This window comes from Lynx rufus, unplaced genomic scaffold (genome assembly GCF_022079265.1).
Source record: "Lynx rufus isolate CCGP_SWC_20201006 ecotype Redwood Valley unplaced genomic scaffold, mLynRuf1.p SCAF_21, whole genome shotgun sequence".
Taxonomy (NCBI): Eukaryota; Metazoa; Chordata; class Mammalia; order Carnivora; family Felidae; genus Lynx; species Lynx rufus.
The window spans coordinates 11,358,132-11,384,255 of NW_025814836.1; the positions used below are offsets into that span (position 1 = coordinate 11,358,132).

Here is a 26,124-nt window from a genome sequence, read left to right on the forward strand (position 1 = left end):
ACAGTGCACAAGTGGGGGAGGGGCAGTTAGAGAGGGAGACACAGAATCTGAAGCAGGCTCCAGGCTCTGAGCTGTCAGCAGAGAGTCCAATGCAGGGCTTGAACCCACGAGCTGTGAGATCATGACTTGAGCCGAAGTTGGACACTTAACCAACTGAGCCACCCAGTTGCCCCTTAACACATGTTATTTTAATCAGAGTTGATAGACATCTAAATTTTTATGTGTTGTGATTGATTGGGTTTGTTTTTTTTCTTACAATAAGAATATATTTTTTTAAAGTTTATTTATTTTGAGACAGAGAGAGAGAGAGAGAGAGAGAGATCAAGTAGGGGAGGGGCAGAGACAGAGGGAGAGAGAAAAAATCCCAGGCAGGCTCCGCACTGTCAGTGCAGAGCCCAACTCAGGGCTTCAACTCACAAACTGTGAGATCTTGACCTGAGCCAAAGTCTGATACTTAACCAACTGAGCCACCCAGGCGACCCAAGAATACCTTTTTCATTGTCTTTAGCATAAAGCCATTCCTCCTTCACCCATCCAATTCACCATCCCTTTCCCCTTCAAGTCTTTATTACAAATAACTTTGAAAACATTCCCTCATTTACATAATATTCTAATTATGTATGCACATATTCTAATCTGTATGCACATATTCTAATCTGTAGTTTTAAACTATATAGTGTTAATGGGATCATTCTTTTGCATTGTTCTATACCTTTTTTCAGCTTAATAACTTACCTTAATTATTATTTATTCACTATCAGTCCATATGGATCTACCTTGTTATTTTTAACCATTGCATAATGCTAGAATGATGGGCAAAATTTCTTTAATCATTCCAAATTAGGCAGTTAGATTGTTTTCAGTTTTTTAGTATTACAAATAACCCTGCCACAAACATGTCTTGGGTATGCATTCTTTTAGTTTAAAATAGTCTTGTTTCTTCAGAAAGTTGCTCAATAATCGGCTCAGAAATTCTTTTGTGCTAATTACTGTGATTGCTTGTTTTTTGAGCTACCCCTTTAGTTTATTGTTTTCATAATATATAATCCTAAACTATTATAACTGAAATGGTCCTTTTGCTACAAATGCAATTTAGCTTAAAGATGGGATTTCTAAATAGAGGCTTAAAAATTAACCTCTTTGGAGCTGTGACTTCTTGATGAAGTGGTAATGCATGGACAGAATATGTTTTACATCTGGACGGCCTACATCAATCAGGAAATGATGTGATTTGCAAGAAGCCGTTTGTCTGCCTAGGCTGCTGGACGATTGCAAGTTAACTTACTTGTTGAAAGACTTTTTCCATTAAATTTTTTTTTATTTTGAGATAATTGTAGATTCACATGTGATTAGAAGAAATAACACAGAGAGCTCCCGTGCACACTTTCCCCAATAGTAATATTTTGTGAAACTGTGTTACAGCATCACAAGCAGGATATTGACATGGGTACAACCAAAATACAGAACATTTTCCTCATACAAGGGTATCTCCTATTGCCCTTTTATAAGCTACTCCACTTCCCTCCCCCCCCCCCCCCCGCTCCCTCCTTAACCCGGGTTACAAGTATTCTCCTCTCCATCTCTAAAATGTTGTCATTTTAAGTATGTTCTTTAAATGGAATTATAATATGTAACTTTGGGGATTGGCTTTTTTCCCCCTCAGCCTAATTTTCCAGATTCAGATTCATCCAGGCTGCTATATGTTCCTTTTTATTCCTGAATAGTATTCCATAGTAAGGATTTACCACTGTTTATTTAACTGTTCATCCCATGAAGAACATCTGGATTGTTTCCAGTTTTGGGCTGTTAAAAAAAAAAGTTGCTATAAACATTCATGTATAGGTTTTTGCACGAATGTCAGTTTTTATTTCTCGGGGGAAAGTGCCCAGGAGTGCAATTGCTAGGTAATATACTAGATGCATATTTAATTTTTTAAGAAATTGCCAAACTATTTTCCATTTTACATAACTACCAGCAATGTGTGAATGACCCACCTTCTCCACATCCTTGCCAGCATTTGGTATCATCACTGTTTTTTATTTTAGCCTATTCTGATAGATATGGACTGATATCTCATCGTGGTTTTAATTTGCATTTCCCTGATGGCTGATGATGTTGAACACCTTTGCAGGTGTTTATTTGCTCTCTGTATATCCTCATTGGTGAAGCACCTATTCTTGTCTTTTGCTGATTTTCTGGTTGTGTTGTTTTTTTTTTTTTAATCTTGAATTTTCAGTGCTCTTTCATTGCAGAGACTAGTCCTTTGTTGGATATATGTTTTATAGACATGTTCTCCCAGTCTGTAGCTAGTCTTTTCATCTTTTTAATAAAGTCTTGTGCCAAGCAAAAGTTTGAAGTTTTATTGAATTTTGTTTAAGTTTTATTTATTTAAATTGGAAATTTTATCAGTTTTCCTTTTATGGTGTATGCTTTTGATGTCTAGCCTAAGAACTCTCCCTAGTGCTAGCCCCCAAAGATTTTCTTTTATTTTTTTTTTCCGAAAAGATTTATAGCGTTATGTTTTCTATTTAAGTCCATGAGCCATTTTGAGTTAATTTTTTTATTAGGCATAAGACTTAGGTTGAAGTGTTTTTGTTTTTGTGTTTGCCTGGGGTTGTCTACTTCAGCATCATTTTTAGTTAAAGCTATCATTCCTACATCGAATCGCTTTGGCACCTGTGTCAAAAATTAGTCATGCCTAAATTTGTGTGGGTCTATTCCGTTGATCTGCTGTTTCACACAGTTTTCGTTAGTGTAACTAAGTAGTAAATTTTGAAATCAGGTAAACTGATTCCTCCCACTTCATTCTTCTTTTTCAAAATTGTTTTAACTATTATAGTCCTTTGTCTTTCAGTGTAAATTTTTGAATAAACATGTCTGCGTTTTAAAATACCACACTGGCAGGGCACCTGGGTGGCTCAGTCGGTTAAGCACTAGGCTTCAGCTCAGCTCATGATCTCATGGTTTGTGGGTTCGAGCCCCACATTGGGCTCTATGCTGACGGCTCAGAGCCTGGAGCGTGCTTCAAATTCTGTATCTCGTTCTCTTTCTGCCCCTCCCCCACTTGTGCTCTGTCTCTCTCTGTCTCTCAAAAACAAATAAACATTAAATTTTTTTTTTTTTTTTAAATACCACACTGGCATTTTGCTTAGGAATGGCAGTAAATCTGTATATAAGTTGTGCGGGGAGAATTGATATCTTGAGGAGGTTGAATCTTTTATTCTTTGAATATGGTGCCTCTCCGCTTCTTTTAGTTCGTCTTCGAATTCTTTCATGAGCATTTTGTAGTTTTCAACATACGTGTCCTGTATATGTTTGTTGGAGTTAATATCTAAGTATTTAGTTTGTTGTTGTTGTTGTTGTTGTTGTTGTTGTTCATTGCTAGTATATGAAGATACAACTTGTTGAACTCACTAGTTTTTTGGGATGATTTCTTAGGATTAAAAACAAATTTTTTTTAATGTTTATTTTTGACAGAGAAAGACAGAGCTTGAGTGGGGGAGGGGCAGAGAGAGGGGGACGCAGAATCCAAAGCAGGTTCCAGGCTCCGAGCTGTCAGCACAGAGCCCGATGCGGGGCTCGAACCCACAAACCGTAAGATCATGACCTGAGCTGAGGTCGGAAGCTCAACCGACTGAACCACCCAGGCGCCCCTGAATTTCTCAGGATTTTATACATAAACAATGCCATCTGCAAATAAGGACAGTTTTATTTCTTTCTTTCCAATCTTTTTTTCTTGCCTTTCTTTTTCTTGCCTTATTGCAGTAGCTGGATAAGTGCAGCGATAGGAAACTTTCTTGCCTTGTTCATGATGTTAAGAAGGGTTTCCATGTTTGTTTGTTTTTTTAACTTTAAGCTGAAATGCAACCGTCTGTTTCTTAAAGATAAAGTTTAGTTCTGTTTCAAAACTTTTTCCTGTACTGGATAGTACCAACAACTGCCTTACCACCCTGTGATGTTATTTAATTTTAATCTAGTCGAAAGAAGTTCCTGTATGTTCAGGTGATGTAAACTCCTGTTGTTTTTATGAGGAACCACTTGGTGAATTTTGTGGAGCATACTGTTGCTATTTCCCCGAAAGTGCTTTTGTCACAAAGTCAGCTTATATAGGGGCGCCTGGGTGGCTCAGTCAGTTAAGCGTCCGACTTCAGCTCAGGTCATGATCTCGTGGTCTGTGAGTTCGAGTCCCGCGTTGGGCTCTGTGCTGACAGCTCAGAGCCTGGAGCCTGCTTCAGATTCTGTGTCTCCCTGTCTCTCTGCCCCTCCCCTGCTCATGCTCTGTCTCTCTCTGCCTCAAAAATAAATAAAAACATTAAAAACAAAGTCAGCTTATATATATTTAAACCTCTCTCTCTCTCAAACTCCTGCCTTCCTCCTAAGATAGAAGTTATTTACATACTGTGTGCACATACACTTTATGATTGGTCTGTCACAAACAGTATGGCATTTAAATTCAGTTTTTAGGTATAAAAAGTTTTTCTCCACCTTGGGGACTAGTTTATATATGGTGCAGAGATCTGGCATTCTTCTCATTGCAGTAAACAGAAGAGACCTAGGGGAATCCTGCCCCATTTGGGAGTATAGAATATGTGACAATCTTTTTTTTTTTTTCCTTTTACTTCTAGAAAGAACAGTGTCAGGATGAGGTACCAACCTAGGTGATCAGAATTGGCCAAAATACTAATGATGTTGTTGAGCTTTTTACACTAGTTTCACTCATACTTAATCCCCTGCTGTAGTTCGGGGTCTAATGTATAGACATCCTTACCTGAGTTTTTATAATTCTAAACATTTACCATTTGAAACTGAAAGTTTATAATGTGTCTAGTTTTTTGATGACTTGGATTAAACTGAAAAGAACACACGCGCACGCACACACACACGTGTGTGTGTGTGTGTGTGTGTGTGTGTGTGTGTTTGGAAAGGGGCAAGCAGTTAAACAGGGTAAGTAGTTCCTAATTCCTGGTAGCTTGTAATTTTATGATTACAATCTTAAAATCCAGTTTTACAACTGAAATTTGCCTTGATTGGTTACTGTCTTCTGGTAATTAACCTCCAACTCATCAGCATGACATCTTGTTACAAGGAACTGAATCTAATTTTCTTATGTAAAGGCTGTTTTTGGAAACAGTACACTGTATATCTACTTTGTAGCAAGAATTGAATGTACCCAGGCAGGTACTTGCAGATTCTTTTTGAACTGTGAGTTTCTTCATCCTTCTTTCTGTCAGATGTTACAGTTTCCTATTCCACAGCAGCACATGAAAGTTGTGTGTGTGCCCTGAATTTGGGAACATCAGGTAATAGCACAACTAGAATATAGTCACAGATTTCAGTGCTAGGTAATCCAGAGTTCAAAATAATGTCCTTACAGGGAAAGGGTGGCAAATTGTACATTTGGATACTAATTATAGGAGATGGTGTTAATCAGTCCTATAGGGGTTTGGGATCCAACAGACTTTGTAGCTCCAAGGGCTTTTACAGAGCTTGACTGGAGACCTCGTCAGTACTATGGGAATAAATAAATGCCTTTCAAGGTATTTTGAGGATTGAATTAGATAATGTGAGTAAAGCAGTCTAGCCTGCTACGTTATACTATTAACGTTAATATTCAGCAACCTGTGTTGATTTCCCTTCTGCTGGCATGATCTGTGCCCCAGGCAGGAAGGGAAAGAGGCAGGAGATCTGACCATATGAGATGGCCAATAATGGATCTTTATGGTAAATCTGGAATCTGGGCATTGGGTTTCCTTCAAATAAAGCGCACCTCCGTGACCAGTCGCTGGGCTGGGTGTACTGACGTGTGGGTTGGCTGCCTAATCTAATCATGGCTGGTTTTTCAATTTACCCTAGTTCTCTTACTCTTCGGTCACTGTGCATGGTCCAGGGTTGCCCCAGAAATCCCAAGCACTTGTAGGCCTCGGCAAGTACAGCCTCCTTAAGCAGGCATCCGAAGCATGTTGCTGAGGTGTATGGATGAGTGTTAGATTTTTTAGCACGTGACCTAACTCGAGGTCTTATTCATTGCAGCCCTGTCCAGGTAACACCAGTTTAAGGCGAGGAGAACAGAGCCAGGTGAGGGCATCTTGAAGGTGCAACATGGTTTCCTTGGCTCATCTGACAAGACTGAGAATGATTGTCATTGTTGCAAATAGTTCTTACTCTGTGGTTTGTTAGCCATAGAGTTAAACATCTTTTTTATACCTCTCAACCTTTCTGAACAGATCTTGAAAGAAAGGTGCTCACTGAAGGCAAGCACCTTGGTCTTAGTGTGTGGGACCTGAGAACATGGGTGATCTCCATGGCGACTATTTTTTTTTTTAATTTTTTTAATGTTTACTCATTTCTGAGAGATGGAGAGAGACAGAACATGAGTGGGGGAGGGTCAGAGAGAGAGGGAGACACAGAATCTGAAGCAGTCTCCAGGGTCTGAGCTGTCAGCAGAGAGCCCGACACAGAGCTCGAACTCACGGACCCTGAGATTATAACCTGAGCCAAAGTTGGATGCTTAACTGACTGAGCCACCCAGGCGCCCCTTTTTAATATGGTAAAAAAAACCACAAAACTCTCTCTCTTATTTGTGTTGGGGAAAAATAATCCAGATTTGTGTGTATATATCCACTCCTAGGGCCAGTTTAGAATGGTTTGGGGAAGGACGTTGTTCTCCGGCCAGGAACCAGGCCATTTCCCCGGTCACCAGATGATCAAGCAAGTGCCTGCACCATCGAAGGTCTGAGAGATGGGCCGTGAGAGTCACTTCTGAAATGTGACCTCTCTCCCTGCTTTTGTTGCCCTCCTAATCTTTTCCTAAGTCATGGAGAACTGATCCTGCCTGGAGCATTCCTTACCTTTCTCACCCACTTGAGGGTTGCTCAGAGCCTGGGTTCTGGATTGAAATGGCACTATTTCTGGTTGTTGATGACATTCCCTAAGCCTGCAGTGTGGTTTAAATATCCACAAGAGTGCCCGGGATCCGTCAGCACCCGTTAGTACGTGGTCATGAGACCTGGGGGTGGAGGGACCTGCGTAGGGTTTCCTTGTCCCAGCTCCTCAGCAAGGGGACTCCAGCTTGATGTGGATACACAGGTCTGTCTCCCATTTTCTGTCCTTTCCTTCATCTGTCTGGCTTGCAGAGCAGAATTAAGTCACTGTCCTCACCACTCCTTGCTGACCTGACATGGCTTGGGTAGAAAGTGCCCCCTCGGTGCTCCCAAATAAAACACCCTCAAACAAATGCAAATACTATTGCTCCCAAAACCACCCACCTCAAAATTGTGAAATTTTCAGGTTGACTAAATCCAAGAGAAGGTGAAGGAGTATGAGCAAATGCAAAATGGCTAGAAAGGTTTGCCTTTCACAATCCAAATTCAAAGCTTATATAGTTAAGTAGTCCCCCCCTCCCCACCGCCCACACACACCTTTAGTGGAACCCTTGAACCCTTAGAGGGTAGATATCAAATACACTCTATCTGTTGATCCTGAAAAAGATGACCACTCACCTTTACCCCAGGTACATCTGGTATGCTCAGCTCAGGAGGAAAGAATTAGAATACTCAGCTAGTACTCTCTGGTAAGGGCATATCTCTGCTTTTTGAATAGGCTCCGTGTACTTTTTTGTACATGTGCCTGGAGGCCATTTGTGGCGCGAGAACATGTAATTTGATGAGGCCAGAAGGAGGCCAAAGAAAAACAGGAATGATTCTCAGGGCTGCATCTTTGTGAGGGACAGTGGGGTTCTCAGTTTGCACACTGGGCTTCATGACAGATTAGCCTCTGTATCCTCAGGTCACAGTCCGCTGATGGCTAGGGTATTTTTTTTCCTTCCGAGGTGTTTTCTTTTTGGTAATGGGATTGGTGATGGCTATACATTAGTGAAGAATGCTGGGGTGGCCTGCCCACACCCTTGCTGCATCAAGGGGCTTTGTGTGGAACAAATGTTTGATCCCCCCTCCGAATGGACACATCTTAATCTGAAAGCATCAGATTGTATGCCACTTCCAAAATCAGAAAGGAACGTGCCCACCGGCGTGGATTCCGTGGCTGCTCTCCTCCCAGGGTTCAGAGGAATGTTGAGGACCTGGAAGATGTTAGATGCGGAGGCACAGGCATTTTTCCTGGAGGGACAGTCCCTGAGTCAGGAGCTGGGGCCAGTGAAAGGTCAGAGGGAAGTTCCATTGTCTTCCACATCATGGTCTCTCTTCCTGTTCTCTGGGCCCTGTCACACTCTACGTGCTTTTCCTCGGAGGTGCTAGTGTCTGCTTACACGTAATGTACATCCCTTCCATTAAAGGATTTCTCAGGTATTTATCTAACGCAGGTCTCTCTCTGCAGAGACATCTTCTCCCTGGTTGCATGTACCTAATGATGTCGGCTTTGCAGTTTGTGTAACTCTGCAAACCGTTTGTTTACCGCGCGGCCTCACCCGGGGCTCCCTGAGGATGCTCCCGTGGCAGGGAGCCCTGACAGCTTGGGGAGGGTGGGGAGGGACTGTCCTCTTCCCTGCACTCCGGTAGGTAGGCCATCCAGCTCCGGGTGGGGGCTGGACGGAAGCAGCCCCAGTAATCTTTGCAGAAGACTCATTTTCTCTCTCCCCCTTTCCCCTTTCCTGGCTTGATATCTTCAAGGTTCAGGGCAAGGCAGTAGGCTTCGTGTTTACGGTCTGTGGTTTCTTAGCAGTTACCACTGGCAGTTGAGTTGATTAAAGCAATTAAAGAATTTTTGTGCTCAGTAATCAGTTAAATATTATTTTTTTCTAGCTCTTAACTTAGAAATTAGTCTTACAGTGGCTCCTTGCTTGCTTGCTTGCTTTTTGCCTTCTACATTTCGGAAGGAAGACCGCGGCGGCGATCAAGGTGAACACGTGAGCTCGTAGCTTACTTTTTCCAGGTCACTTTCCTATTCATTTACCTTTCTGTAAAATGGAAAGACAAACAAGCAAACCCTTAAGGCTACCTCCGATCACGACTGCCAACTTTTTTCGTTGTGCGTAAGTAGTTATATTATTTCTAGGTTATGCCTTCTTTATTTATCTTTGAGAGAAAAAAAAAAAAAACCCTCGCGCTGTTTACAAGAACGCATTGTTCTAAGCTGTACAATTGCGTCTGTGACGCTTTTTTCCACTTGGAACCATGGGGGTGATAAGGTCGATGTCGGCTGGCCAGCCTTTTTTTTTTTTTTAAGGCAGAAAACCATAATCTTAATTTATACCATGATCATTTTCATTATGTATATATAGTGTATTTCTCAGGAAACCAGGTGTCACAATTCCAGATTCTGTGATTGACATCTCTTCCCCCCTTCCTCTGCCCACCACTTCCCTGCTCCTGACTTCTAGTCCTCTCCTTGGAGGAGGCCTTGTTCTCCCATTTGAATATTAACAATTCCATGCCTTACAAAGAAGGTGACATGTTTCTCAAATGTAATTTACATGCAACTGTGACTTTTGAAGTGGGCCTCTAAAATGATGCCATTGAACCTTTTCTATGGAGGAGGGGCTTTACAAATTGGATGGTGATCTTACAGTTTAATAAAGAACAAATAAACCAGGCTCTACAGGGCATGTGTTCTTAAATCCTGTGACCAGGGTGGGTAACCCCCGGGCTCTTTCATGCCCTAGGAGTGTTGTCTGCTTTGCGGGGGGGGGTGGGGGGGGGGTGGGGGAGGAGGTCGTTCTGGAGGGAGATGATCAGAGTAGGGGCTCCTGGGGCCCAGAGGAAAAAGAAAGTTCAGACACTGAAAATAGCCCCGATTTGCTTTGGGTATACTCCATCTGCCAACATTTAATATCTGTGACTTAGCCAGAGGGAATGCGTATTAACTGTTGAGTTTCTGTGGCTTGCGTTCTGAGACTTGGCCCCCTGAGGAGGCTCTGTGACAGAACAGGTGGCTGTGTTCCACCTGGGTTGGGGCAGGCGCTGGGACAGGTGACAGAAGCAGAAAGCTTCGGCAGTGCAGGGGGCATCGTGCCTGGTTGGGGTTCCAGGTGGCCCAGCAGATCTGGCATCTTGGAGCATCATGTGTGGTGCAGTGCTGTGGGCCTGAGTACCAGGGGGTGAAAAATATAAAGTGAAGGGGGCACGTGGGTGAGCTGTGTCCTTGCCTAGAAAGGTCATCAGTCCTTTTGTTTAAAAGAAGCATGAGAAGGAGCCTCAAGGATCATTTCTCCCTCTGTCCTTCAAGGTGACACCTCTCCATAGGGCCTTGACAGACCTGCACAGAAGGCATCCTGACACGAGAAGCATATCTGAGGAAGCTTGTCTCAAATCCATTTTGCACCTTGCAAAGGGGCCGTGGTGCAGGGGGTGGAACAGTATGGCAGAGTCCAGAGACCTGGGAAGAAGGCTGGTCCTGGAGTCTAGAGCCTCTGGGCCTTGCTGTTTTCATCGGCCCAGCAAAGCCTCTAGTCTCCCTGGTCTCTTCCCCCTGTAGGACCTTTCTGTCTTGGGCTATGAGGGCGTATATAAAAGCGGAGAAGCGTTAACTTCTTCCCCTTGCAGAGGTAAGGAGAAAAAACTATTTAGCAGCATTAAACCCAAATATAAAACTCCTACCATCATATAAAACCTATTTTTTTTCATTCCTTGTTGAATTATGTAGTCAGGCTAATCAAATGATGGAGTTTTCACTTACTTCCCTAAGTATGTGTATTCAACTCACTTACTTTGTAACGCTTAAAAGCAGAAAAGGATATTGGTAAACATGAAGAAAAAGAATCATTTTCTTTTTTTTTTTTTTTTTACCTCACCTCCCTCCCTTTTTTTAAAGTAGTCTCCACGCCCAGGTGGGGCTTGAATTCATGACCATGAGATTAAGAGTCATGTGCTCTACTGACTGAGCCAGTCAGACACCCCTTATTTTCTTTTTTTATATATTTTTAATGCTTATTTATTTTTGAGAGAGAGAGAGCGCGTGAACAGGGGAGGGGCAGAGAGAGAGGGAGACACAGAATCGGAAGCAGGCTCCAGGCTCTGAGCTGTCAACACAGAGCCTGACGTGGGGCTGGAACTCAAGAACCGTGAGATCATGACTTCAGCTGAAGTCGGATGCTTAACCAACTGAGCCACCCAGGCGCCCCTTCTTTTTTATATTTTTTGATGTCCCCTAGTCAGATAACTCTGACTGCATGCAAAGTAAAACCATTCCTCAGCCTTCATTAGACTGAAGCTTTTTCCAGAACTTTTGTGAAAGTTTTGTAGCAGCAAGTTCACATTCAGATGGTTCAATGATGATGGGTTCTTGATTAGAAATTACTTAATGCCTAATGAACTGTTGACTAATAACGTTACAACACATTCTTTTAGTCCTTAAATCATATTCTTATGGTGCCAGGAAGGCCTTCTGGGTGTGGTTGCTTTTGTTATAAGCTGTTATGTTGTTTATCAAATGCAACAAATGTTACTCTGGTATCTCAAAAGACTTAAAGAAGCAACAACTAACTTGTTTTGTGTCTTTTCCTCTAACAATGTATTTTAATTCATTATTACTGACTATTAAACTTGCTAGGAGGTTTACTTTTTTTTCGTGTTAAATTTTACTCGTAAAAGCAGGAAGCCAAGAAGATTAGTGAACTATTCAAACAGATTAACATCCCTGTCTGTGACCACCTACCGTGTAACCACTTGTGGTCTGAAACAGGACAGTTTTCCAACCCAAAGTCCTAGTATCACAGATGGACAAGATCCTTTGCCATCTGATGAAAAGTAAAACGTATGGGTGAATCTTGGAAACAATATGCCAAGTGAAAGAAGCCAAGTCACAGAAGACCACATATTATATCTGATTCCATTTTAGTTTGTAAGTTGAAGAAAATGCTGTGTGACGGGGAAAGGCTGGGTGTATCTTAGTGAACAGAATTATAGTGCTAGAATGAGTTAAAATTCACAGGCACATGCGATACGGTTAATGATAATGCACAGTAATTTATTGTGTTGCATGGAAATGGTGCACAAAGAGAAGGTAGCATAGCACATTGCAGGTTCCTGCTATTTTACACAAACACAAATAGAAAGTTTCAGTGGGATAGTTCGGAGGGGGAGAAGCAGAAGAAGGAAAAGAGGGATGTTGGCAGAGTAGAAAATCTGCTCTAATACTCCCAGTACCTAATCTAGACTTAGATCCTCATCTAGCAGGGAGTGAAGTAGAAAGGGTTGGCTCGGGGTTTAAGGTTACTTCGCCCCCCCCCCCCACCACCATTCCCTTTCTGTAGAACACTTGAATCAGATTGCCTTCCTAACATTTAGGTTTAAGGTGTGAATGGCGGATGGCTCTCTTCTGTCAGCATTGGCCTCCCGCACTTATTTACTGATTCAAAAGAGTGTTTAATTGGCAGACTCCAAATGAGTATAAATGTATTGAAGGTAAAATCTAAGCCTTCACATGGTAGCTGCTTAGTGTCAGGGAGAAGAGAAGGTGCCTGGTACCCACACAAATACCCATCATTCTATGAACTGAGCATTTATGAGATCTTGTCACATATCTTAGAGACAGGAGCATCCACAAGTGAGATTTCTGAGTGAGATTCAGTCTTTGGAAATACGGAAGACAAGTTGGCAAAACCTTTCTAATTTTAAAATGTGCATTTTGATTTGATGTCTATTTGTTTGGAAAGAGGCTTTTAAAGCAAAAGCTATCAATGTGTGACCATTTTCATCAAAGGCTAAATTCTGGTGGGTAGATATTACCCAGGTTACCATACCAAGATCATTATGGCTGGTGCAGATTATGGGCTCTTTCATATGTGTGTGTGTGTGTGTGTGTGTGTGTGTGTGTATGTATTTTACACTATAACTCAGTCTTTTTTTTTTTTTTTTTTTTAATCTCCTTTGGTGGAGACAGGTGCAAGGCCAAACTCCCAAGGCCCAAGTTTTAAACAGTCATCATTCCTCTTAGTGATTAGATATTTCCTTGAATTTACTTTTTCTTTCAAGAAAGGTTTTGAATATTTTGTACTGATAGTCTGTGTCTAAACAAAAGAATTTTTTTCTTGTTCCATAAGAGTTGATATTTTGTCGGGGGTTGCTTCCTGTGAGAGTCCCAACACCGATCCAAGTTCAACAGGCTTTTGAACCGGATGTTTCTATGTGCTAAAACTCTGTAAACACGTGTAGCTTTGTCTACCATTGTATATCGCTGTATTGATTTTTTTTTCTTCCTGAAAAGCTCTAGCCTGTCTGTTCCATGCTGATACAAAGGCTGGCCTGTTCCCCGGGGCCACTGGAAGAGAACCTTCAGGGTGTGTGTGTGCTATTAGATATTATTGTTTGTGAAGTCACTCCAAATTCCCTTGCACTCCATCCTAAAATTCCATTAAGAGTTTAACGTTACGTGAAGTTTCTTTGTCAAAAAGAATAAATGTTTACTCAACAGATCCAGTTGTCAGTCACTGACAGATGTGAACATTAACACAGCAAAAACGTCTTCCTTTTAGGAGAGGAAAACGAGTACTTTAAAAAATCCTGTGTTGTCAATAAACGAATCCCATTTTAACAGCATTTTCAAACGTTTGTCATGAAAATGGAAGCCTTATAATGTTTCAGGGCTTATGGGAAGCCAGCTTATAGGAATCACAAGCTTCTGTTACTCTTATCACTATAGGAATAGGGCTGAGTTGTGATTTTCAAGTCACAGGCTCAAGTAACTCCCGATTTCGGCGGCCGTCACTACACGTTTCTTTTTAAAAAAGAAAAGAGACTGTAAACCAGTACTCCTCTATGCTAAAACATAAGAAGCTAGACTGTTGAAATGACAGTTTAGATGTTGTTGTTTTTGATGGAAATATTAGTAAATATGTCAGATTATCCTTCGCTAAATATTTAGAGCTTCGAATGCATCTTCTTTTTTTTTTTTTTTCAACGTTTATTTATTTTTGGGACAGAGAGAGACAGAGCATGAACGGGGGAGGGGCAGAGAGAGAGGGAGACACAGAATCGGAAACAGGCTCCAGGCTCTGAGCCATCAGCCCAGAGCCTGACGCGGGGCTCGAACTCACAGAACGCGAGATTGTGACCTGGCTGAAGTCGGACGCTTAACCGACTGCGCCACCCAGGCGCCCCTCGAATGCATCTTCTGATGCATAATATTTTATGAAGGAAATATCCCTGCCTCGAAACTCTTCCACTGCATTAACATCAGTCTACAATTTACATCCAGAGATCTGTAGGCAAAGGCTAATTTAAAAAATTTTTTTTAATGTTTCTTTATTTTTGAGAGAGAGAGCGAGAGACAGAGCATGAGCAGGGGAGGGGCAGAGAGGGAGGGGGACACAGAATCCGAAGCAGGTTCCAGGCTCTGAGCCGTCAGCACATAGCCTGACGCAGGGCTCCAACTCATGAGCGGTTAGATCACGACCTGAGCCAAAGTCAGACGCTTAACCGACTGAGCCACCCAGGTGCCCCACAAAAGGCTACATTAAGAACTTTTATTTCAGCAAAGATGTAACTCTATCCTAATGAGGGAACACCCTGGAATCTTTGGAACCCATAAGTCTGGAGTGTTCAGAAAAACGTGCATGTTTATTTTTTTGCTAGGATTTTAAATAGCTTCACTTCTGCAAAAGGTCATGAAAGGAAGGTGATTTCAGGTGTAAAAGTTTGGTTTCTGAACTGAGCGAGGTGCACAATGGTGAGTTAATTACCCAGTCTCAGTACTTAGGTAATGGCCATGACAAGCATCCTATGCATTCCCGTCCAGAAAGGAAATGCTCTTGTGAAAATGCCAGTCTTCCGTGGGTTCAGCTTTGTAACCGAACAACGTCGTTCAACAGCTGTGGGTTTATAAAATGTCACACACCGAATATTTCTCTCTGGCTTATTTAGAGAAACCAGCCTGGACTTCTGTAGTTTTGGATTCATGGCCGTAGTTTTGGATTTTATTAGATGGCTCTCAGAGGTACTTTTCAGGTGGACATTGATTTCATGCCAGCTGTCTGAGATGATTTTCCCTAAAAATGGATGGGTATATAGGATACATTCTGTATCGGAGAGCAGATGTTATCTGCGGTGGTGCTCAGATTGATTATGTGTGAGGAGGGAAAGAGCAGAGATAGAGGGCAAAGGCCATACCTCCCACACAGCTCTGTTAACAGCCTAATGGTTCTCCAGGATGGGCCGGTTACTGTTTTTATTTACAAAACGGTCTTGGAAATCAATCAGTAAACAGACCGGCTCCATTAGAGGCATTCTGATGTGTCTCTGAAAAGTTCTGTTTCCCAAGGAATGTTCTCCAACACACATACACAAACCCTGTCCTTCACATACAGTGACCACAAACTTCTCTACTAACATTTGCTATCATTTGTGACAAAATCAGTCATGGGTTTCACAATGGAATAATTTCAGAGCCCTTCATTTACAGTAGTCTGGGAGACCCTTAAAACACCAAGTGATCTTGATTGACTACAAACTCTCATCAGGAGATGGTTTTAGTATGTCTTTGAAGCAAGACTTCCCCCTCCTCTTGACCCCTCACCACGTCAACCCTGAGTGTTCAACCTTGTTTTATAGACGTCAGTATACGACGTACTGTGTAATCTTTGACCTTCTCCCTTCCCTTCCAAGCCACGACCTGACTGTTTATATGTTCGTGTTGCTATCAGTTTGGACCAGAAGTCATGAATCTTTCCTTGACCTTAACCTCACTGTGGGTCAGCTTAAGGAAGAATCTGGATCTGCTGACGGGTAAGCACTAAATTATGTGAAAAGTAATAACACTTAACCCTCAAGTCCACAGATAAAGTAAGTGGGAAAAAAAACTGAATATGATAGCAGTTGTAAATTATTTAGGGAATAGCTATAAGGTAAGTTTATATTTAACCAAAGTTTAGAAAAGCAGGTGAAAGACAGTGGGAAGGGGAGGACTCATTGAAACTCCCTTTAACTCACGTACCGCCGTATTTTTACTTTGTCCTCTAGGCTTGGTTAAATAATCGTGTATTTTACGTCTTAAAAAACATATGAACATATATTAGTAAATTAAATATTTAATGATATACAGATTATTATGTTAGCATTATGTGCTTCTTCAATTAATGAAGAAACTTTAAGAAGCACATTTTACATATGCTATTTCTTATAACCGTTTCTTCCAGATGGAACATGCCAGATATTTGGGGTAACCCCTTTCTTTGTATTGTCCACATTTTCTTCCTAAATAATACAAAAACACCTACTTAAATTACTTTTGGCAAATAAAATAACCAGCTCGGCATTGAGGTTTATAAGGTACTTCTGGAATATCTAAAATACTGAAGATACTGCACCTCTCAAGTTTGCTGCCCTGTGGACAGGCTGTGCTCCATTGGGTATCCCAGCAGCTGGATCAGTGCTCAGCACGGCCCTGCTCCATGAGCATGCCGAGCACAGAGGGAGGTGTCTCTGTAGGAGGAGAGTGGCCAACAGGAGACGTGAACTCTGTGACCAGACATCATGTTAGGTGCTGTGCTCGCAAGGGCGGGATCACCGAGTGTGCTGGCTGATTCGAGTAGACCTTTGTGACCCTCAGCGGGTCAGGAGTACTGTAAAGGTGCCTGGAGGAGAATGTGTGTATAGGCGGGGGGGTGGGGGGCGGGGGGGAGGTGGTTTTGCTTGGGGTTTGTTGTAAAAGCCCCAGCTGCTCACCTTTGGAAAAATTCCAGTCCTATCCAGAGAGTCACCTGCCAGGGATATTGCGGAAGCAGGACCTTGCTGGGCAAGCATTTCACTTCTTCAGTAAAAGCGTGCTGAATTTCTGACCTGTGCCAGGCACCCCTCTTCAGCTGAGAATCCTTGGGGGAACAGAAGGGACACAGATAGCGTGATCCTGCAATTTACATTGTAATGTGCACACTTTTGTCCGTCAAATAGTATAACTTCTCTACTGTGTCTTCACTTCCGTGGTCTTAGCTGCTGGGATCTCATCACTGGTAACTGGTGATTTCAATCTGGATTTCCCCACTTATGTTCTAACATATGATCTTACTTACTTAATAATTAGGTCTTTTGTATATTTTCTCTCTCTGTCTCCCCTTACCACCCCCAACCCCGGCCACACACACACACACACACACACACTGACGAGCATAACAAGGGCAGGTATCTTATCTTTCTTGTTTTCCTTACGATTGTCTCCTAAGCACCTAGACAGAGCGTCAGTTACCAAAGCTTCAGTAAATGTTTGCGGAATGTGTGTTCACACTGGATTTGTTTGAACACTCTCACTTACGAATCCTGTTGGAGTCCCGAGAGGGGACCTGTCTCTCAAAGCCACAGTCCTGGAGTGTCTTGGGTGGGTGAGTTTGCTTCCACTTTTTCTCTGGGGTGACTGAGATGGTCCCCCGCATTCTTCACAGCCCTGCCCCCTCCCCTGTGCTGGGGCAGAGCCGCTGTGCCCACAGTCACGATCTGTGGCTCCTGGCTTTCTCCACAGTCACGACAGCAGCACCATTAAGCATCACACCTGCTTTCTCAGTGGCCTTGAGGGTAGTTTTTCCTCTTCAGGGAAGTCACCTGATGTCCTTGCTGGGTAGGAAACACGTCTGAGGCTTCGGGAACTTGGCGCTGGCCCCCGGGCTGTGGTTGTAGCCTGTTTTTGAGTGGCCGTCTCCCAGGCAGCTGTGATGACTGCTCTAAAGCCCGCTCAGGGAGAAGGGAAACCTGTCACCCTGTATTTGGACAGGTAGCACCACGCAGGGATCGTTGGCTGTGCAGAGTTGCGCATCTGTGGTGACAGATGTTGGGCTGTTATTTAGTAACTTAGATTTGTTTTCCTCTGTGCACAAGCCATCTCCAGAGCCTGAGTGCTTGCACCGGCCACCACAGAGAGCTGATCAGTAGGTGGGGTGTTTCCAGGTGCCCAGGGTGTTTCACTGAAACACTGGGGCAGGACAGAAAGAACCCTCTCCACCCCTCCCCTGGATCTGTGCTGTTAGTTTTTAATGAATGTCAGTATACATACCACCATCCATTCAGAAAGATGGGTCAAGTGCATCGTTGACGCTGTGGTAGCCACTGGGGGCACAGAGATGGACGAAGCCAGATCCCTACTTGGATAGAAGCATCCTAGTGACAGAACCAGACTGTAAACAAGCAAACATCAGATACCAATGGAAGAACTGGTTGGGGCGGGGGGAGGGGGGGTTGGGGGGGAGCAGGGACTTTGGGCCGGGCTCTTGGAGGAGGCATTTCTGAGGAGGGGACGATTGCTCTGAGACCAAAGCCAGAAGACATGGGTAGGGGTAGAAGACGAGCACGAGATGGAGGGGTGCCCAGGTGAGAAAGATCTTGGGGTTCGAGATCAAGGGCCATTTATTCACTCTACAAGTGTACTTACTGAGCAACTGCCCTGGGCCAAATGCCGGTGTGGGATAGAGTGGTGGGCAAAACAAGGTCTCTCCTTCATGGAACTTTTGTGAAAGTGGGGATGGCAGGCGGGGGTTGGGCTGTGCTGGGGCTGCAGTGCTCTTTTGCATGGGGTGCTCAGAAGAGGTCTCTAGTAGGATAGCACATGGGCAGAGACCTAAAAGAAGGGGCACAGGAAAGCAAGGAGGCCAGAGGGCCATGGTGCTGCAGCAGGTTAGTTGGGGCAAGGAGCCATGGTAAGGACCTTGGCTTTGACTCTGAGCTGACAGGGTTCTGAGCAGAGAAGGGACATGGGCCGTGATATGCCAGCTACTGAGTTAAGAATAGACGGTGGGACACAGAGAGAAGTACAGAGACCGGTAGGAGGCAGTGGCCACAGTCCACGGCAGAGAAGATGCATCTTAGACCAGGGCATTGGCAAGAGATGGTCAGTGTGGAAGCACCAACAGGAGTGGCAGAGGCAGATTGGGATGGCCGGGAAGGGGGAAGGGACAGGTCGTGGGGCAAGGCAGAGGGCGGGCATAGCCAGATCACATAGACGGTGGAGCCACAGTGAGGAATTCGGATGCTGTTCTAGGTGTTAGAAACTCAATAGAGAGTTGGGACAGGTGATGGCATGGCATGGTGACAATATTAGCAACAGCGGCTAACGTTTATTGAGCTCTTTTTGTGGACCAGTCCCTATAACAGCCTGCAAGGGCCAGTTTCATTGTTATATACCATTTTATAAAGGAGGAAACTGAGGGACATAGAGATTAGATAACTTGCCCGATATCATGCATTTGGTTTTGTCTAAACTTAATGAAACGATGTGTGTCCTGGGTATGTATTTTATTGTTCCTGTTGGGAAGTTACCACATCTTTGGGCAACCATACCCACACCCAAGGGGGTGAGGAGCATTTTGGTGATTAATAGGAAATGTTTGGGAGTGGGGCCAAAGATAACTGAGGTGTCACAATCTCCCTAAATCTGTATCTATTCTGTGACTCACTCCCCTTTCCAGGGCCCCACAGAAATGATCATGGGTACATGGAAAGCATCATCATGGTCACAGAAAAAAATACACTGAAAACTTGTAAAGAACCACAGACCTGCATAGGAGCTCTCTGCATAGGAGCTCTCACACAATGGCCAGAAGGTCTGAGACAAGTTAAAAAAAAAAAAAAATCGTTGTGGATTCTGGGCTGCAGCCACCAGAAGGTGTGGGTAATCTCTTTATAAAGCTTGGCATCATTTCTGTAAGACTTGTTTATTTTGCTCTGAGCCTGTTATCTTGACATTTTTGCCTTTGAAGAGGTTATAGAATTATTGTGATTTAATCACTGACCAAGTATTCCACAAGATTCATTTGCTATCTCCAAATTATTTTCTTGTTTTTTTGGCTGTCAGTCCCTGGGCGAAGGTTGGGGGAGGGGCCGCCTCAGGGGAGAGAATGTGGTAGAAATGAATGTTTACCTAAGGAGAGTACTGAGGGCTTCTATTACGGTTTCCGGGCGCCTGGCGGAGAGCGTGTAGGAACATGAACTCCCGCTCCCCAGCCCTGATGAGCAGGGTGGGATTATGGAGAGATGGTGGTGTTAATGCTAGCATTTTCTGGAAAGGTAGTGGACTCCCCAAGCCCCTTGCCCTGTGAGATTTTGAAGCCCTATTTGTTTTGGGAGAGTTGAGAGGGAACCAGATCATAGCTCTAACCATCTTGCCTCTGGAGTAAATTTATATCTCAATTCACCAGAAGACAGCTCTGGTATGAGTGCAACAAGAATGGTTTTATTCCTTTCGTCCCTTCCTGCACTCTGTTCCTTTTTAATTCTTTTTTTTTTTTTTAATTTTTTTTTTCAACGTTTATTTATTTTTGGGACAGAGAGAGACAGAGCATGAACGGGGGAGGGGCAGAGAGAGAGGGAGACACAGAATCGGAAACAGGCTCCAGGCTCCGAGCCATCAGCCCAGAGCCCGACGCGGGGCTCGAACTCACGGATCGTGAGATCGTGACCTGGCTGAAGTCGGACGCTTAACCGACTGCGCCACCCAGGCGCCCCCCAATTAAAGTTGTATCTTACCTCCTAAGGTTTCTAGCATGGATGTAAAAAGTTTGAATATGGCAATACCAAATTAAACGTGGATGATCAAGAAATGCCACCCCTTTCTTTAGGAACTTGGTTGCCGCCACCCCGTTAATGTGGCAATCTATAGATACGCTGTTAGCCCCCGTTTTACCAACAAGGAAGAACCTTTGATTTTCACTTTTTATCATTTTTTTTTTCTTAAATGATAGGGAAGTGCAAGATACCGGTGTGACTAAGCAGATGGGAATTCCTTTAATAACACGCTGGGTGTGTTAACATTAGAACGGCTGCTGACAGAGCTCTGCAAAATGCCCTCTGCCTGTTTGGGTAGCAGATCTGGAGACCAAGAGAAGCCGCAACATGACTTCCCAAGAGAAGGCCAACTCGGTGATAATATCCGAGGGATTCTCTTTGTCTCCATTGTTTTCCCTCTGTCTTGGAAAATACAGACGTAAATCCAGTCCCGGTTGCCGCAGCTGCTGGGGCAAAGCAGGCTTTTTATGAATGAGGTCCAGGAGGGGGGAGGAGAGGGCTTGAGTTACACCAGCAGTTGGGTAATGCATTTCATTCACTCCCAGCCATCCAGCCCAGGCTTTATTTTAAAGGATATCGTTCATTTTCAGCGATTCACGTTAGACTGTTTTCCCCTGCGCAACTGGCGGTAAATTAGAACACTAAGCATGTGTGTGCGTTAATTTTGTTTTTCTTTTAGTGTTTGAGTGTTTGCTCATTTAGTTGGGGGGAAATGGTAGGAGAGGTGAACTGAGAGAAGGGAAGAAATGGCTGTGTCATCCCTGGGAGACTTAGTTATGTGTCTGTCCCTGTGCCCCGCTATGAGTAGGCAGGTGGGGTCCCTCTGCCCCGTCTGGGAGCCATCCGAGTGTAGTGATGGGGTGAGTTCTACCTGGGGTCTGCCCAGGTCTCCGTGTGCCAGCCCCCCTGTCCTGCTCCCAGTGGGTGGCTCTTTATTTGTGGCACTTGGAGCTCCATTGTTGTGGTACCAAAACCTGAATTGGAAGCTGTGTGGCCACCCTGCCCCCCCTCCCCCCACTGCCACTGCTTCCTGCTGGGGGCAGAACGAAGAGGGCAGGCATTGTCTTGGGCATAAATGAAGTTCTATCAAAACAAACACCCAGAGAGGGAGGTGGCATGGGTTACAGCTGCCTGTGTGAGCCTGGACAGAGGGCCTCATTCCTCACAAAGAGCGCTTTAAGGCCTGGATCAGGCCTTTACTTGGTGACCATCCTGTGCACAGAGAGCAAACCACCCCGCACTTAACACAAAGCAAACTCCAAACTAACTGACAGTCTATGCCACCCTTGAAATGATTCCCCAAATTGGAAATGCCAAGTGTATGTTCTTGAGCATATTCTGGGGGAAGAGAATTACCCCTGAGGCCTCAGAGGTGTATGCAGAGGGTATAATTCTGTTTTAAAGCTGTGCTGTCAGTGAGGTTAAGCTCACTCTCCTCCAAGGTGGACCCTGAGAATAGACTCGGAGAAGATTAAACTGTTTGGTTTGGGGGGCGCCTGGGTGGCTCAGTCGGTTAAGCGTCCGACTTGGGCTCAGGTCATGATCTCACGGTCCGTGAGTTTGAGCCCCGCGTCGGGCTCTGTGCTGACGGCTCGGAGCCTGGAGCCTGTTTCGGATTCTGTGCCTCCCTCTCTCTCTGCCCCTCCCCCGCTTGCGCTCTGTCTCTCTCTCCTTCAAAAACAAATAAACATTGAAAAAAAAATTAAATGGTTTGCTTTGGTTTTTTTGTTTTGCTCCAGCTTTTAAATAGGACTGCTTCCTCTGTTGCTAGCAGCAACCAGGTACCTTAAGACACCTACTGGCCTGATGTCACAAACAAACATTATCCAGAGACCCTGAGCACCTTTTGCTCTCCACGTTTTGATGTCATATAAACACACCTGGTAATGACCCCAAAGCACCATTTCCCAGTACTGGTGTAGAAACTCACACTGCATACCAAAATCCTCTTCCTGGTCCCCTGGTTTCCCTCTCGTGTGGGTGTTGGGTGTCCTGTTAGCACAGTGTGGCTTCTCCCCAAACTGTGCACCCCACCTGGGGGGTAATAGGTGTGGGCAATACGAGCCAGGTTTTCTTGCCATAAAAGGGAAGGTGGGACGGGTTGCTGGTCATTTCATTGCAACTACACCAGAGGAAGGTTTGAGAGGGAATATGTTGAGGACTTGATAGAAGTAGCTAGTCTTGGGTCCTAATTGTCATGTCTCTTGCTTTGGCAAATCGCCAACCCGGTGTCGCTGTGCCCAGCCTCCCGAGGGTCTGAAGTAAAGGCAGTGATGGCCTCTGCCCTGGAGTCCAGTTGGGGGCCCTGATTAAAAAAAGATGAGGCTGAGCTGTGGCAGGGTGTGGCTGGCAGTTCTAAGACAGGATTCTGGCCTTCGCCTAATGGCTAACAATGGCAGGTCACTTAAGCCCACAGTCTAGGCCGTGACTTCAAGACTTAAGGAAGGAGAAAGAATGGAGAAGGTTTGCAGTGAGAAATAAAAGAAGAAACAGGAGAGAATGGCCATAGAAGAAGAGGGAGCAAAACCACTCTGAAAGAGGTATTTCTTCATGTTAGGAGGTTGAGGTGGTGCTGTGTGACTGGGTCCAAAACTATTTTAGTAGAAGGATCTGGACAGCCCAGCGGTTAAGCTGTCTGTAGAGGCAGGAATGGGGGGCTCCTCTTTCTGAAAGACAGCCAGAAGGTTTTGGCTTTGTTTTGTTTGCCCTGGGGCCGGGGGATGGCCAGAGTGAGATCAAGAGAGCCAGAACTGTCAAGATCGAGAAGCGTTTCAGAGATGCTTTGACCAACAGCAACTGTGTGAGCAAAGTATGCAGGCTTTGAACTTAGCTCCTTAAAAGAAGAGTCTCTAGAGGTACCTGGGTGGCTCAGTGGGTTCAGCATCCGACTTCGACTCAGGTCACGATCTCACGGTTTGTGAGTTCGAGCCCCGCGTCAGGCTCTGTGCTGACAGCTCAGAGCCTGGAGCCTGCTTCGGATTTTGTGTCTCCCTCTCTCTCCCTGCCCCTCCCCTCCCCCCTTAAAAGTAAACATTAAAAAAATGTTTGAAAAAGATGAGTCTCACTTGCGTGCACAAATTCACATTTAAATAATGCTTCCTATCGTGGCTGCAGTCTTTCTGTACGTGCACACATCTACATGTGCATTTTATTTGTCTAGCATCATTGAAACAAGTTTTTTTGCCTGAGTTGATTGCCCACGTAACTGAAGCTCACTTTCTCACAATGCAAGATACTTACATTTTTCTCTCGGTTGTTATTGGTTGAAGGCGCCTAGGGCAGTATTAGGAAACCTGTTGCCTCACAGTCTGTTGTCATGTGGGGTTCTGATTTTCCTTAAATTAAATGGCCTTAGACATCTATGCATGTTTATATTGGATTCCTTTTTCTGTAGTGTCCCTATGTTTAGGGATTGTAAATTCTGATCTTAGGCTATCTCTCAGTAAAATAGATAACTCTGAATTTTTGTAAATGATTTTCCATGAAGCTTAAAAGGCTTTTGAGATTGCTTTAATGTTGGCATCAGGTTCCAAGTATTTCATGGTTGAGATACTAGAATTCTGTCCATCAGATACATGGAGCGTTACTATAAACACATACTCGGGTGTGAATTCCAAATGGGAAAGATTTCTCCGTAATGGTTTTCAATTTTGAACTACTTCTGTTTATATCATTGTATTTTTTCCCTCGTGTTTGTGGTCAGACCCCCTAAGAATTTTGGTTTCTTTATCTTACTTTTTGTACACATGATTCCTTATGTTTTTTCTGGACAGAAATTGTGCTACCTAAAAAATGAAAAGTAAATGTAACATTTATTGGTAATTGTTTCCATTTGGGGTTGACACTGAACTAATGATTTTTTAATTGTAGCTGACTTTGAAACACAGTGAAAAAAGTGGCTTCCTGCTGTTTTGTTTTGTTTCTGTTAAAGCTGGATTCAGTAAGTTGAAGTTAATTAAAAGTGTATAGATCCCAGTAATGCATTTATATTCCATAGTCATGAGTTAACCAAGCAGTGCTCCTGTATAATAGCTGGATGCGATGAAGGAACACCGAGCTAATGAATAGTCAGTTTTATATATTTATTACATCATTATTTATTTAGAGGACTAAAAAAAAAAAAAACCCTTTTCTCTGTAGTGCTAAAATGCCATGAAATGTCTAGCTGAGGCATTATCACGCCATTTTGCAAGGTAATCTTCCATTTTGGAATAGTGTGACACATAACCAGTCCTCTAAGGGCTGGTTTGGGACTACATTTAGGGGCCACAGGTGGAAGGGAAGAAGTAAACACATGCCTTTTCTTTTTAAAGGAAGGATAGTAGCTTGCTTGTTGGTTTAGCGTTGACTATGGAGAATGAAGGATACACTCCAGGGTGAGTCAAGGAGAAGTAAAGAAGGGGTGGGGTGTGAGGTGCACACAGAGCACGTGTGCGGACACGATTGTGAGTGAGGGAGAAGAGTACTCAGGCCATTCTAGATCCTCAAAAAAGTCCTTACTCCTCTGTGTGAAGTTACGGGAACTGGAGAGGATTTTTACAAGAAACAGTAGATTCTCACGGTGAGAAAATACAGGAAAAGTTATTCACCAGAGTTTGAAATAATCATTATATTCAAGAATCTTTCCTCTTGGGGTGGCTTTTTATTTATGGTTTGAATTTTGATGACTCATGATTTTAACTCATGAGGCATTTGTGGAGCATTGCAGGGGCATCTATCTCACAGACATGTGGGTTAAAATTTTAATTTGAAGATATTCCCCCATTTTAACTTAACACTGCCTGAGTTGGCAAGCTAAGTGAAAAGCTAGAAGAAATTCATATAGGCCTAGCTCCCCCACCCCCTCCAAAAGCTGGTTTTCACTTAGGATGAAATGTTTCTCATTTTTCACGGACCTAATGTTTCTCCAGGATTGTTTTCCCCGAAGCATGTTCTCATTCACCCCTGCATTTGGGCATAGCGATAGGATTGGGCTTACAAATGGCACGCTGCATTTTAATGTGCTTTTGTGCTCATCCTTTCCCAAAGGTGCTGCTGTGTTTATATGGTATCTTTGTGTGTGTGTGATTCAAGGCGCTTGGGACCTGTCCACCATCACCCCCAGCAGCCTTGGCAATGTATACAGCCTTTCTTGTATGTTTTAGTCGTCCTCTTAAGTGTTAGCAACCTATGATAATTCTGGGAGAGTCAGAAGGAAGTATGTATTTGGGTTGGCTTGTTGAAACCAATGAAACCTTTAATCTTGGCCCTTAAAAGAAACTCTAAAATACTAAAGTAGCTCTGATAAGTTGTCATCATAAGTTGTTTTTCGGTGTGTGAATTAACATAAAGGAGTCCCCATTCCCTTTTCTTTCTGGTTGGTGGGCTTTGTAACCAAGACCATTTCTAAGAGTTGTGTCAGCTTGTTAGGGAAGACAAATGCCTTTTTGGTCCTTTACCTTAGAAAAAGCACCCACCGTGAGCTTCCCACAGCCCTTCCCTCAGTAGATGTGGGACAGAATATGTTAGATGAGGGCACCCGGCAGGCTGTGGGTGTGTGTCTGTGAGAAGCTAGCGTGAACATGGGCCCACACATGTTCCCATCCACTCCCTGGGTCCTATCTGTCCCAAGTTTCTTTTTTAATGTTTATTTTTATTTATTTTGAGAGAGAGAGCAGGGGAGGGACCCGGGCAGGGGGGAGAGAGAGAGAGA

The 26,124-nt window shown here is 43.8% G+C and overlaps 1 protein-coding gene across 2 annotated transcripts in view; it reads left to right on the forward strand.

The window, feature by feature from the left end:
• Positions 1-26,124, forward strand: part of IGF1R (insulin like growth factor 1 receptor) — a 304,390-nt gene that overhangs the window by 128,570 nt on the left and 149,696 nt on the right. The window contains exon 1 of one of the 2 annotated variants that reach the window (XM_047086605.1): positions 15,567-15,674. The exons of the other annotated variant lie outside the window; for it this stretch is intronic. Coding sequence (XP_046942561.1) covers positions 15,608-15,674 — 67 coding nt within the window. The 5' untranslated portion in view covers positions 15,567-15,607. Of the gene's footprint in view, positions 1-15,566; positions 15,675-26,124 lie in introns of those variants that run through there. 2 annotated transcript variants of the gene reach the window in all.